The sequence below is a fragment of the Oncorhynchus keta genome, chromosome 10 (assembly GCF_023373465.1).
Source record: "Oncorhynchus keta strain PuntledgeMale-10-30-2019 chromosome 10, Oket_V2, whole genome shotgun sequence".
Classification (NCBI taxonomy): domain Eukaryota; kingdom Metazoa; phylum Chordata; class Actinopteri; order Salmoniformes; family Salmonidae; genus Oncorhynchus; species Oncorhynchus keta.
In genome coordinates this window covers 1,327,803-1,342,744 of record NC_068430.1, presented here as the reverse complement: position 1 = coordinate 1,342,744, position 14,942 = coordinate 1,327,803, and the positions used below count along the sequence as shown (strand labels likewise).

Here is a 14,942-nt window from a genome sequence, read left to right as displayed (position 1 = left end):
TGTCTGGTAGCATGGTATACTATACAGGCCTGGTGTCTATTTACTATACTGTCTGATAGCATGGTATACTATACAGGCCTGTTGTCTACATACTGTCTGGTAGCATGGTATACTATACAGGCCTGGTGTCTATTTACTATACTGTCTGGTAGCATGGTATACTATACAGGCCTGGTGTCTATTTACTATACTGTCTGGTAGCATGGTATACTATACAGGCCTGGTGTCTATTTACTATACTGTCTGGTAGCATGGTATACTATACAGGCCTGGTGTCTATTTACTATACTGTCTGGTAGCATGGTATACTATACAGGCCTGGTGTCTACATACTGTCTGATAGCATGGTATACTATACAGGCCTGGTGTCTATTTACTATACTGTCTGGTAGCATGGTATACTATACAGGCCTGGTGTCTATTTACTGTCTGGTAGCATGGTATACTATACAGGCCTGGTGTCTATTTACTATACTGTCTGGTAGCATGGTATACTATACAGGCCTGGTGTCTATTTACTATACTGTCTGGTAGCATGGTATACTATACAGGCCTGGTGTCTATTTACTATACTGTCTGGTAGCATGGTATACTATACAGGCCTGGTGTCTATTTACTATACTGTCTGGTAGCATGGTATACTATACAGGCCTGGTGTCTATTTACTATACTGTCTGGTAGCATGGTATACTATACAGGCCTGGTGTCTATTTACTATACTGTCTGGTAGCATGGTATACTATACAGGCCTGGTGTCTATTTACTGTCTGGTAGCATGGTATACTATACAGGCCTGGTGTCTATTTACTATACTGTCTGGTAGCATGTATACTATACAGGCCTGGTGTCTATTTACTATACTGTCTGGTAGCATGTATACTATACAGGCCTGTTGTCTACATACTGTCTGATAGCATGGTATACTATACAGGCCTGGTGTCTATTTACTATACTGTCTGGTAGCATGGTATACTATACAGGCCTGGTGTCTATTTACTATACTGTCTGGTAGCATGGTATACTATACAGGCCTGTTGTCTACATACTGTCTGATAGCATGGTATACTATACAGGCCTGGTGTCTACATACTGTCTGATAGCATGGTATGTGTGTGTGTGTGTCACTGACCAGACAGCAGCATGGGGTCCTTATCGGCGTCTTTCTTGACGTGATCAGACTCTCCTGTTAGTGAACTCTCGTCTATCTTCAGATCGTTCCCCTGTATCAATACTCCGTCGGCTGGAAGCAGGTCACCTGAAACACCACACCTGTTTAAGATGTTTTGTTGCTGTCACCAGATAGGAGCAGTGACATGTCTTGTTTTACGGGGTCAGGCAGACATTTTTCCCACTTTTCTCCTAAACGTTACATTTTGAAGTTGCTCCAACGTCAACATTTTGAGGTATTTCAGAACGAAAGGTAACATTTTGCAGTTGGCAAAATGGTGTGCCTATCACTGGGATTGAACACGTGAGCCGGAGTTTTGTGGATTACGCCCATCTGCCACCCCGTCCACAACACCCTAGCAAAACCCAACCCTGCTGGATGTTAATAGCACTCACCGTTGCCCCTAGTGGCTACGTCTTGTACTCAGGCACTTCCTCGTGAGTTATAGGCGGAGAGAAACATCTCTATGGTTAAGGGATTCATTCCTGAATGGGTTAAGGGATACGAAAACAACCCTTGAGAGTTCATTTCAGGCCTTAATTCCGATTGGTTAATAATTCAGGCATTAATTTCAATTGGTTAAATTAAAGATTAAGGTTTGGGATAGGGTTATTTATCTTCAGGCATTCATTCCGATTGATTAAGAATTCATGTTTGGGATATAGTTCATTATTAACTGGCTCAGAACAGGGCAGCACGGGTGGTCTGAAGAGTAGCTGCTGCCTTGACAGGAACTAACGGGGATCCATAATAAACCCCAGGAAGAGTAGCTGCTGCCTTAGCAGGAACTAACGGGGATCCATAATAAACCCCAGGAAGAGTAGCTGCTGCCTTGGCAGGAACTAATGGGGATCCATAATAAACCCCAGGAGGAGTAGCTGCTGCCTTGACAGGAACTAATGGGGATCCATAATAAACCCCAGGGAGAGTAGCTGCTGCCTTGGCAGGAACTAATGGGGATCCATAATAAACCCCAGGGAGAGTAGCTGCTGCCTTGGCAGGAACTAATGGGGATCCATAATAAACCCCAGGAAGAGTAGCTGCTGCCTTGGCAGGAACTAATGGGGATCCATAATAAACCCCAGGGAGAGTAGCTGCTGCCTTGGCAGGAACTAATGGGGATCCATAATAAACCCCAGGGAGAGTAGCTGCTGCCTTGGCAGGAACTAATGGGGATCCATAATAAACCCCAGGAAGAGTAGCTGCTGCCTTGGCAGGAACTAATGGGGATCCATAATAAACCCCAGGAAGAGTAGCTGCTGCCTTGGCAGGAACTAATGGGGATCCATAATAAACCCCAGGGAGAGTAGCTGCTGCCTTGGCAGGAACTACAAATGCTCGCCTACGGGGATCCATAATAAACATCCACCTCTGGCCTGCTCGCCTCCCCCAGGAAGCCCAGTAGCTGCTGCCTTGGCAGGAACTAGGAATATAGGGGATCCATAATAAACCCCAGGGAGATTTAGCTGCTGTTCCCTTGACAGGAACTAATGGGGATCCATAATAAACCCCAGGGAGAGTAGCTGCTGCCTTGACAGGAACTAATGGGGATCCATAATAAACCCCAGGAGAGTAGCTGCTGCCTTGGCAGGAACTAATGGGGATCCATAATAAACCCCAGGAAGAGTAGCTGCTGCCTTGGCAGGAACTAATGGGGATCCATAATAAACCCAAGGAAGAGTAGCTGCTGCCTTGGCAGGAACTAATGGGGATCCATAATAAACCCCAGGAAGAGTAGCTGCTGCCTTGGCAGGAACTAATGGGGATCCATAATAAACCCCCAGGAAGAGTAGCTGCTGCCTTGGCAGGAACTAATGGGGATCCATAATAAACCCCAGGAAGAGTAGCTGCTGCCTTGGCAGGAACTAATGTGGATCCATAATAAACCCCAGGAAGAGTAGCTGCTGCCTTGGCAGGAACTAATGGGGATCCATAATAAACCCCAGGAAGAGTAGCTGCTGCCTTGTCAGGAACTAATGGGAATCCATAATAAACCCCAGGAAGAGTAGCTGCTGCCTTGACAGGAACTAATGGGGATCCATAATAAACCCCAGGAAGAGTAGCTGCTGCCTTGACAGGAACTAATGGGGATCCATAATAAACCCCAGGAAGAGTAGCTGCTGCCTTGGACAGGAACTAATGGGGATCCATAATAAACCCCAGGAAGAGTAGCTGCTGCCTTGGCAGGAACTAATGGGGATCCATAATAAACCCCAGGAAGAGTAGCTGCTGCCTTGGCAGGAACTAATGGGGATCCATAATAAACCCCAGGAAGAGTAGCTGCTGCCTTGGCAGGAACTAATGGGGATCCATAATAAACCCCAGGGAGAGTAGCTGCTGCCTTGACAGGAACTAATGGGGATCCATAATAAACCCCAGGAAGAGTAGCTGCTGCCTTGGCAGGAACTAATGGGGATCCATAATAAACCCCAGGAAGAGTAGCTGCTGCCTTGGCAGGAACTAATGGGGATCCATAATAAACCCAAGGAAGAGTAGCTGCTGCCTTGGCAGGAACTAATGGGGATCCATAATAAACCCCAGGAAGAGTAGCTGCTGCCTTGGCAGGAACTAATGGGGATCCATAATAAACCCCCAGGAAGAGTAGCTGCTGCCTTGGCAGGAACTAATGGGGATCCATAATAAACCCCAGGAAGTGTAGCTGCTGCCTTGGCAGGAACTAATGGGGATCCATAATAAACCCCAGGAAGAGTAGCTGCTGCCTTGGCAGGAACTAATGGGGATCCATAATAAACCCCAGGAAGAGTAGCTGCTGCCTTGTCAGGAACTAATGGGAAGCCATAATAAACCCCAGGAAGAGTAGCTGCTGCCTTGACAGGAACTAACGGGGATCCATAATAAACCCCAGGAAGAGTAGCTGCTGCCTTGACAGGAACTAATGGGGATCCATAATAAACCCCAGGAAGAGTAGCTGCTGCCTTGACAGGAACTAATGGGGATCCATAATAAACCCAAGGAAGAGTAGCTGCTGCCTTGGCAGGAACTAATGGGGATCCATAATAAACCCCAGGAAGAGTAGCTGCTGCCTTAGCAGGAACTAATGGGGATCCATAATAAACCCCAGGAAGAGTAGCTGCTGCCTTGGCAGGAACTAATGGGGATCCATAATAAACCCCAGGAAGAGTAGCTGCTGCCTTGGCAGGAACTAATGGGGATCCATAATAAACCCCAGGAAGAGTAGCTGCTGCCTTGGCAGGAACTAATGGGGATCCATAATAAACCCAAGGAAGAGTAGCTGCTGCCTTGGCAGGAACTAATGGGGATCCATAATAAACCCCAGGAAGAGTAGCTGCTGCCTTGGCAGGAACTAATGGGGATCCATAATAAACCCCAGGAAGAGTAGCTGCTGCCTTGGCAGGAACTAATGGGGATCCATAATAAACCCCAGGAAGAGTAGCTGCTGCCTTGGCAGGAACTAATGGGGATCCATAATAAACCCCAGGAAGAGTAGCTGCTGCCTTGGCAGGAACTAATGGGGATCCATAATAAACCCCAGGGAGAGTAGCTGCTGCCTTGGCAGGAACTAATGGGGATCCATAATAAACCCAAGGAAGAGTAGCTGCTGCCTTGGCAGGAACTAATGGGGATCCATAATAAACCCAAGGAAGAGTAGCTGCTGCCTTGGCAGGAACTAATGGAGATCCATAATAAACCCCAGGAAGAGTAGCTGCTGCCTTGGCAGGAACTAATGGGGATCCATAATAAACCCCAGGAAGAGTAGCTGCTGCCTTGGCAGGAACTAATGGGGATCCATAATAAACCCCAGGAAGAGTAGCTGCTGCCTTGGCAGGAACTAATGGGGACCCATAATAAACCCCAGGAAGAGTAGCTGCTGCCTTAATAAATAAATAATAAAATACAAATACAAAACTTCAGGCAATAATTCTGATTGTTTAAATTAAGGATTATGGATTATGGTTTGGGATAAGGATCATTATTATTACCGAACCAAATGACCTTTGTTTTAGGAGATGTTCAGAACAAGCAGAGAAAGCTTGTTGGATGCTGTCTCGGTTTAGGTTAGTTGAGTATCCATACGTACCATAGGACAGTAGACAGTAGATCTTCAGGAAGAGGGTTGGACTGATAACCTACAGGACAGTAGACAGTAGAGGGTTGGACTGATAACCTACAGGACAGCAGACAGTAGATCTCCAGGAAGAGGGTTGGACTGATAACCTACAGGACAGTAGATCTCCAGGAAGAGGGTTGGACTGATAACCTACAGGACAGTAGATCTCCAGGAAGAGGGTTGGACTGAAAACCTACAGGACAGTAGATCTCCAGGAAGAGGGTTGGACTGTAAACCTACAGGACGGACAGTAGATCTCCAGGAATAGGGTTGGACTGTAAACCTACAGGACAGTAGATCTCCAGGAAGAGGGTTGGACTGATAACCTACAGGACAGTAGATCTCCAGGAAGAGGGTTGGACTGTAAACCTACAGGACAGTAGATCTCCAGGAAGAGGGTTGGACTGTAAACCTACAGGACAGTAGATCTCCAGGAAGAGGGTTGGACTGAAAACCTACAGGACAGTAGATCTCCAGGAAGAGGGTTGGACTGATAACCTACAGGACAGTAGATCTCCAGGAAGAGGGTTGGACTGAAAACCTACAGGACAGTAGATCTCCAGGAAGAGGGTTGGACTGATAACCTACAGGACAGTAGATCTCCAGGAAGAGGGTTGGACTGATAACCTACAGGACAGTAGATCTCCAGGAAGAGGGTTGGACTGATAACCTACAGGACAGTAGATCTCCAGGAAGAGGGTTGGACTGTAAACCTACAGGACAGTAGATCTCCAGGAAGAGGGTTGGACTGTAAACCTACAGGACAGTAGATCTCCAGGAATAGGGTTGGACTGTAAACCTACAGGACAGTAGATCTCCAGGAAGAGGGTTGGACTGATAACCTACAGGACAGTAGATCTCCAGGAAGAGGGTTGGACTGATAACCTACAGGACAGTAGATCTCCAGGAAGAGGGTTGGACTGATAACCTACAGGACAGTAGATCTCCAGGAAGAGGGTTGGACTGTAAACCTACAGGACAGTAGATCTCCAGGAAGAGGGTTGGACTGTAAACCTACAGGACAGTAGATCTCCAGGAAGAGGGTTGGACTGATAACCTACAGGACAGTAGATCTCCAGGAAGAGGGTTGGACTGATAACCTACAGGACAGTAGATCTCCAGGAAGAGGGTTGGACTGTAAACCTACAGGACAGTAGATCTCCAGGAAGAGGGTTGGACTGTAAACCTACAGGACAGTAGATCTCCAGGAATAGGGTTGGACTGTAAACCTACAGGACAGTAGATCTCCAGGAAGAGGGTTGGACTGATAACCTACAGGACAGTAGATCTCCAGGAAGAGGGTTGGACTGATAACCTACAGGACAGTAGATCTCCAGGAAGAGGGTTGGACTGATAACCTACAGGACAGTAGATCTCCAGGAAGAGGGTTGGACTGATAACCTACAGGACAGTAGATCTCCAGGAAGAGGGTTGGACTGATAACCTACAGGACAGTAGATCTCCAGGAAGAGGGTTGGACTGATAACCTACAGGACAGTAGATCTCCAGGAAGAGGGTTGGACTGAAAACCTACAGGACAGTAGATCTCCAGGAAGAGGGTTGGACTGTAAACCTACAGGACAGTAGATCTCCATGAAGAGGGTTGGGCAGCCCTACTCAGGAAGTGGCATCCATACGTACCAGGACAGTAGATTTGTGAAGATGTCCCTGATAACCACGATGTCAGTAGATCTCCAGGAAGAGGGCTGGATGACCTGAGCACAGTAGTATCACCTGGAACTTCTGCTCCTGCTCGACAGCGGCTCTGCAGCCCTCTGAACTGCTTCTCCTTGACAGTCCAGTCGTAAACAGATCTCCCACAAGGCCAGGAAGAGGGTTCACCAGAACCACAGGACAGACAGACAGCAAGATGGCTGTAAACCCAGGACAGTAGATCCAGCCGGCCTTGGACTGTAAACCCTCATCCTCCAGGAAGAGGGCCGCCGTAAACCCACAGGCAGAGATCTCCAGGAAGAGGGTTTATATACAGACAGTAGATCTCCAGGAAGAGGGTTGGACTGTAAACCTACAGGACAGTACAGGAACACACACTACAGGACACACACAAACCTACACACACACATCTCCAGGAACACACATAACCACACACACACACACACACACACTGATAACCACACACACAGACAGGAACAGGGTTGGACTGATCTTCTCCACTACAGGACAGCCAGGAATGGTGTTATTGTCTCTGCTGTGCATTGTCTCTGCTGTACATTGTCTCTGCTGTACATTGTCTCTGCTGTACATTGTCTCTGCTCAGCATTGTCTCTGCTGTGCATTGTCTCTGCTGTACATTGTCTCTGCTGTGCATTGTCTCTGCTGTGCATTGTCTCTGCTGTGCATTGTCTCTGCTGTACATTGTCTCTGCAGCATTGTCTCTGCTGTACATTGTCTCTGCTGTACATTGTCTCTGCTCAGCATTGTCTCTGCTGTGCATTGTCTCTGCTGTGCATTGTCTCTGCTGTGCATTGTCTCTGCTGTGCATTGTCTCTGCTGTGCATTGTCTCTGCTGTACATTGTCTCTGCTCAGCAGTCTAAGCCCCATCGCTGTTCAGCAAACAGAAACCCCACAGGGAATAACAGTAAAAGTCTGAAAGTGTCTTTAGTTAATGAACATGTTTCTGTAGGAGCCTAGATTCACTCATACGGAGACGGAAATATGTATGTAGCCAAGAGATCCCAATGAACGGGAGCAGCCGTATTTGGTTGTAGGCGAGGACACTGTAATCCACTAGGGAGAGTGTATTCCAAACACCACAAAGACAGATTCATTAAAACAACAGTCTGTTTTGGGAATACATGGAGGTATCCCAGTTAACAGGGAAACATTCCCAGAACTTTAAGATTCACACGAAGTTCTAGTACGGGTTTGTATCTCACATTAGGATAATAACATCTCCAAAACATTTGGAGAATGTTTTTTTGAGAACAACATGATTAAAAGGTTCAATGCAGAATTATTTATCTCAATATCAAATTATTTCTTTTTTTTTATCTCAATATCAAATTATTTCTGGGTAACAATTTAAGTACATAAATAAAATTTGTAATAGATCCTACTGAACACAGCTCACTCTCCAATTGTCTCTGCACACTCTCTGTGCATTGTCCCCTGCATTGTCACAGCTCATTGTCTCTCCTTCTGTCTCTGCCCCTGGACATTGCTACCTGCCTCCTCCTGTCAGCATGACCTTGTGCCTGCCCGTGGACCCAGCTACCTGCCTCCTCCTGTGCATTGACCTTCTGCCTGCCCCTGACCCAGCTACCTCAGCCTGCATTGTCTCTGCTGTGCATTGTCTCTGCCTCCTGTGTATTGACCTTCTGCATTGTCCCCTGGTCTCTGCTGTGCAGCTACCTGCATCCTCCTGCTGTATGACCTGCTGTGCATTGTCTCCCCTGTCCCATTGCTACTGCTGTACATTGTCTCCTGTGTATTGACCTTCTGCCTGCCCCATTGGCATTGTCCCAGCTACCAGTCTCCCCTGCTGTTCACCTTCTGCCCCACGGAATAACAGCTAAAAGTCTGAAAGTCCTCTTTAGTTAATGAACATGTTTCTGCCTGATTCACCCTGGACCCAGTCTACCTGCAAGCAGACGGAAATATGTATATAGCCTTCCAATGCCCGGGAGCAGCCCATTTGGCTACCGAAGACACTGTCCTCCACTGTGAGTGTGTATTCTGCCTGCCCCTGGACAGATTCTAAAACCAGTCTGTTTTGTGTATGACCTTATGCCATTTGCCCCTGGATCCCAGCTACAGTCTGCATACATTCTCCTGTGTGGTGACCTTCGAACCCCTGCCCCTGGACCCAGCAACCTGCTCTACCAACTGAGCCCTGAAGGACCATTTACATGGAGATATCCCAGTTACGGCGCCCAGAACTTGAAACCAGTTTGTATCTCACATTAGATAATCTCCCATGGAGAATGTTTTTTTGATAACAACATGTGTTCAATGCAGAATTATTTATCTCAATATCAAATTATTTCTTTTTTTATCTAAACCTAAAACAAAGGAATGCTTTTTTTATTTGATACAAAAATTGAATGTCAGCGTTTTGGGAACATATATTATTATTATATATTTTGTGATAAACCCCAAAATGTTCTCAAAAAGACTGTTCCTACAAAAACGAATGAAACATTCTGGGAACCTTTAAATTACAGATTCAATTTTGTTCTAGGAACATTCTTGCAACATCTGGTGATTGTGTAATACAAACATTCATCAGCATGACTGGAGTCACAGAGTGGTGTTGACTCTACATATGTCACTATATAACCTATTGATGTCAGAGTGCTGTGTGTAGGTGGCAGGGAAATCCCTCTATAACCTATTGATGTCAGAGTGCTGTGTGTAGGTGGCAGGGAAGTCCCTCTATAACCTATTGATGTCAGAGTGGTGTGTTTAGGTGGCAGGGGAGTCCCTCTATAACCTATTGATGTCAGAGTGGTGTGTGTAGGTGGCAGGGAAGTCCCTCTATAACCTATTGATGTCAGAGTGGTGTGTGTAGGTGGCAGGGAAGTCCCTCTATAACCTATTGATGTTAGAGTGGTGTTTAGGTGGCAGGGAAGTCACTATATAACCTATTGGTGTCAGAGTGGTGTGTCCCTCTATAACCTAGGTGTGCTGTGTTTAGGTGGCAGGGAAGTCCCTCTATAACCTATTGATGTCAGAGTGGTGTGTTTAGGTGGCAGGGAAGTCCCTCTATAACCTATTGATGTCAGAGTGGTGTGTTTAGGTGGCAGGGAAGTGCCTCTATAACCTATTGGTGTCAGAGTGTGTGTGTAGGTGGCAGGGAAGTCCCTCTATAACCTATTGATGTCAGAGTGGTGTGTTTAGGTGGCAGGGAAGTCCCTCTATAACCTATTGATGTCAGAGTGGTGTGTTTAGGTGGCAGGGAAGTCCCTCTATAACCTATTGATGTCAGAGTGCTGTGTTTAGGTGGCAGGGAAGTCCCTCTATAACCTATTGATGTCAGAGTGGTGTGTGTAGGTGGCAGGGAAGTCCCTCTATAACCTATTGATGTCAGAGTGGTGTGTTTAGGTGGCAGGGAAGTCCCTCTATAACCTATTGATGTCAGAGTGGTGTGTTTAGGTGGCAGGGAAGTCCCTCTATAACCTATTGATGTCAGAGTGGTGTGTGTAGGTGGCAGGGAAGTCCCTCTATAACCTATTGATGTCAGAGTGGTGTGTTTAGGTGGCAGGGAAGTCCCTCTATAACCTATTGATGTCAGAGTGGTGTGTGTAGGTGGCAGGGAAGTCCCTCTATAACCTATTGATGTCAGAGTGGTGTGTTTAGGTGGCAGGGAAGTCCCTCTATAACCTATTGATGTCAGAGTGGTGTGTTTAGGTGGCAGGGAAGTCCCTCTATAACCTATTGATGTCAGAGTGGTGTGTTTAGGTGGCAGGGAAGTCCCTCTATAACCTATTGATGTCAGAGTGGTGTGTTTAGGTGGCAGGGAAGTCCCTCTATAACCTATTGGTGTCAGAGTGGTGTGTTTAGGTGGCAGGGAAGTCCCTCTATAACCTATTGATGTCAGAGTGGTGTGTTTAGGTGGCAGGGAAGTCCCTCTATAACCTATTGATGTCAGAGTGGTGTGTGTAGGTGGCAGGGAAGTCCCTCTATAACCTATTGATGTCAGAGTGCTGTGTGTAGGTGGCAGGGAAGTCAGGCGCAGGAGAATCAAACTGAGTGGAATGGAGTTGTTTAATGACTTAAAAAGAAAACATAACTATGAATAATATATAAAACAAAGTGGGTACCAGGACCTGTCGCGCACCAATACAAACAACACGAAATCTGAACAACAAACATTCTCTTGACAAAGACATGAGGGGAAACAGAGGGTTAAATACACAACATGTAATTGATGGGATTGGAACCAGGTGCGAAGGAACACAAGACAAAACCAATGGAAAATGAAAAATGGATCAGTGATGGCTAGAAGACCGGTGACGTCGAGAGGCATTCACTTCGGGAGAAGTCGTGACAAATGGAAACTTGTTGTGTCGTGAGAACATTTGTCGCGACATTAAGAATGTTCTGGGAACTTTCACAGAAGCAATGTTGGGTTTGCTGGGGTGTGTGTTACGTAATACTAACCTTTTAGAGTTATTCACCAAATAATTTCTCGTGGACAGAGAGATGCACGTAACATAAATGGTAGTAGCGTCTGTCGACAGACTGCGAGATGTGACGACTAATAAGGACATTTGATTTATTACAGCTAGACCTCTCCCCATCTCTACAACCATTCAATCTATATGTTTTGACCATGGCAGTTTACAATCTGAGGTAACGCCAAGTAATTTAGTCTGCTCAACTTGTTCAACAGCCACATCATTCATTATCAGATCCAGCTGAGGTCTAGCACTTAGGGAACGATTTGTACCAAATACAATGCTTTTACCTTTAAAGATGTTCAGGACCAGTTTATTACTGGCCACCCATTCCAAAACAGACTGCAACTCTTTGTTAAGGGTTTCAGTGACTTCATTAGCTGTGGTTTCTGATGTGTATATATGGTTGAATCGTCAGCATACATGGACACACATGCTGTGTTTAATGCCAGTGGCAGGTCATTGGTAACAATAGAAAATAGTAGAGGGCCTAGAGAGCTGCCCTGTGGTACACCACATTTACATTTACATTTAAGTCATTTAGCAGACGCTCTTATCCAGAGCGACTTACTTTACATGTTTGACATGAATCAAATCAATCAAATGTATTCATGAACAGCCGATGTCTCAAAGTGCTGTACAGAAACCCAGCCTAAAACCACAAACAGCAAGAAATGCAGGTGTAGAGAAGCTTCCATTAAAGAAAACCCTTTGCGTTCTATTAGATAAATAGCTCTGAATCCACAACATGAGTTACGCATATGTTTTCTCAACAACAGGTTATGGTTAATAATATAGGCTGCACTGAAATCTAACAGTACATCTTCCACAGTATTTCTATTATCAATGTCTTTCAACCAATCATCAGTAACTTGTGTCAGTGCTGTACATGTTGAGTGCCCTTCTCTGTAAGCGTTAGAAAAATAATTCGTACATTTAGTTTTTTACAGAGAAATAGCATTGTATTTGGTCGAACACAATTCTTTCCCACATTTTGCTAAGAGCTGGCAGCAAGCTGAAAGGTCTGCTGTTAGAAACCAGTAAAGGCCTCTTTACCACTCTTGGGTAGCGGAATGACTTTGGCTTCCCTCCAGGCCTCTTGGGTAGCGGAATGACTTTGGCTTCCCTCCAGGCCTCTTGGGTAGCGGAATGACTTTGGCTTCCCTCCAGGCCTCTTGGGTAGCGGAATGACTTTGGCTTCCCTCCAGGCCTCTTGGGTAGCGGAATGACTTTGGCTTCCCTCCAGGCCTCTTGGGTAGCGGAATGACTTTGGCTTCCCTCCAGGCCTCTTGGGTAGCGGAATGACTTTGGCTTCCCTCCAGGCCTCTTGGGTAGCGGAATGACTTTGGCTTCCCTCCAGGCCTCTTGGGTAGTGGAATGACTTTGGCTTCCCTCCAGGCCTCTTGGGCAGCGGAATGACTTTGGCTTCCCTCCAGGCCTCTTGGGTAGCGGAATGACTTTGGCCTCTTGGGTAGTGGAATGACCTCCAGGCCTCTTGGGTAGCGGAATGACTTTAGCGGAATGACTTTCCAGGCTTCCCTCCAGGCCTCTTGGGTAGTGGAATGACTTTGGCTTCCTCCAGGCCTCTTGGGTAGCGGAAACTTTGCTTCCCTCCAGGCCTCTTTGGCTTCCAGGCCTCCAGGCCTCTTGGGTAGCGGAATGACTTTGCTCCCTCCAGGCCTCTTGGGTTGGAATGACTTTGGCTTCCCTCCAGGCCTCCGAGGACGGAAAGCTTCCCTCCAGGCCTCTTGGGTAGCGGAATGACCTCCCTCCAGGCTCAGATGATGACAGACAGGTAGAGTCAGTCCTCACTCGCTTTCCATCTAAGTTGTCAGGAGGTTTGTTATTATTTATTTTTTTTAAACAAATTTTCAAACATGAAATGCTTTTCTTTCATTATTATTTTATTTTTTATGTGCGAGTACAATGGCTCACTGTTCTTTGTTGGCATTTCCTGCCTAAGTTTCCCCACTAAAATAATTGGCAACATGAAATGGTTTTGTGATGAATAAGCCATCTGATTGGATTAAATATGGAGTTGAATTTGTCTTTCTGCCAATAATTTAATTTAAAGTAAGCCCAATTTTTCATTCCATAATTCTTTATATCATTGATATTGGCTTCATAATACTGTGAGTCAGATGTGCAGCCAGACTTATTTGCCCCATCTCTTTCAACCATACAGTTTTTAAATTCCTCATCAATCCATGGAGATTTAACAGTTCTAAGTCCGTTTCTTAACAGGTGTTTATCAATAATTGTAACAATCAATTCCATAAATTCATCGAGTGCAGCGTCTGGATGCTCCTCATTAATCACATCAGACCAACACATATTTGTAACATCATCCACATAAGAGTCACAGTAGAGTCTTTGTATGATCTCTTATACACTATTTAAGGCCCAGCTGTTAGCACTTTGGCTTTCCTGGATATAGCCACTATGTTGTGATCACTGCATCCAATGGGTACGGGTACAGCTTCAGAACAAAGTTCTACAGTATTAGTAAAAATGGGATGGGGGGACCAGAACAGGACTGGCCACCCCTCAGAGCCTGGTTCCTCTCTAGGTTTCTTCCTAGGTTCCTGCTTTTCTGGGGAGTTTTCCTAGCCACCGTGCTTCTACATCTGCTTTGCTTGGGGTTTTAGTCTGGGTTTCTGTGCAGCACTTTGTGACATCGGCTGATGCAAGAAGGGCTTTATAAATACATTTGATTGATTGATTGATTGATTGATCGACACATGTGGATGAGCTTGTTCCTGTAGTGTTTGTAAACACCCTGGTAGGTTGATTAATAACCTGAACCAGATTACAAGAAGCTTCCTCTTGAGCAGTTAGCTTGATGAAAACCAGTCAATATTCAGGTCCACAAGAAAGTAGGCCTCTGTTTACATCACACACACTATCAAGCATTTCACACATATTATTTAGATACTGACTGTTAGCACTTGGTGGTCTAGCGACACCACAAAAGAAAAGGTTTTAGATGAAGGGCCAAGTGAACCTGCAACCACAACACTTCAATAACACTTGACATAAGATCTCCTCTAAGCATTACAGGGATATGGCTCTGAATATATACAGCAACACCTCCCCCATAAGCATTCCTGTCTCTTCTGTAGATGTTATTTCCTTGTATTGCTACTGATGCATCATCAAATGAATTATCTAAGTGGGTCTCAGAAATGGCTAATATATGGTTGAAGGGAGACCATGCTGAAGTCGTTCTATTCCATGTCCAGGTGTTTCTATTCCATGTCCAGGGTTCTGCTATTCCATGACCAGGTGTTTCTATTCCATGTCCAGGTGTTTCTATTCCATGTCCAGGTGTTTCTATTCCATGTCCAGGTGTTTCTATTCCATGTCCAGGTGTTTCTATTCTATGTCCAGGTGTTTCTATTCCATGTCCAGGGTTCTGATATTCCATGTCCAGGTGTTTCTATTCCATGTCCAGGTGTTTCTATTCCATGACCAGGTGTTTCTATTCCATGACCAGGTGTTTCTATTCCATGACCAGGTGTTGCTATTCCATGTCCAGGTGTT

At 45.7% G+C, this 14,942-nt stretch overlaps 1 protein-coding gene and 1 long non-coding RNA gene across 11 annotated transcripts in view; both read right to left on the bottom strand.

Annotated features, from left to right (window-relative positions):
* LOC118381902 (plasma membrane calcium-transporting ATPase 2-like) overlaps positions 1 to 14,942 on the bottom strand; it is a 238,561-nt gene that overhangs the window by 119,889 nt on the left and 103,730 nt on the right. The window contains 6 exon segments of the mRNA XM_052526180.1: positions 1,130 to 1,269; positions 2,501 to 2,547; positions 6,993 to 7,016; positions 7,018 to 7,092; positions 7,095 to 7,184; positions 13,064 to 13,081. Coding sequence (XP_052382140.1) covers positions 1,130 to 1,269; positions 2,501 to 2,547; positions 6,993 to 7,016; positions 7,018 to 7,092; positions 7,095 to 7,184; positions 13,064 to 13,081 — 394 coding nt within the window.
* Positions 5,333 to 6,839, bottom strand: LOC127932003 (uncharacterized). 10 transcript variants are annotated; one of them, XR_008143523.1, is made up of 5 exons: positions 6,531 to 6,824; positions 6,273 to 6,358; positions 6,058 to 6,186; positions 5,671 to 5,928; positions 5,345 to 5,494 (listed from the first exon to the last, which is right to left on the bottom strand). It is a non-coding gene; the product is annotated as an uncharacterized LOC127932003 (long non-coding RNA). The 10 variants fall into 10 exon arrangements; XR_008143521.1 differs by having other exon boundaries at positions 5,333 to 5,365; positions 6,058 to 6,358; XR_008143517.1 differs by having other exon boundaries at positions 6,058 to 6,358; positions 6,531 to 6,839.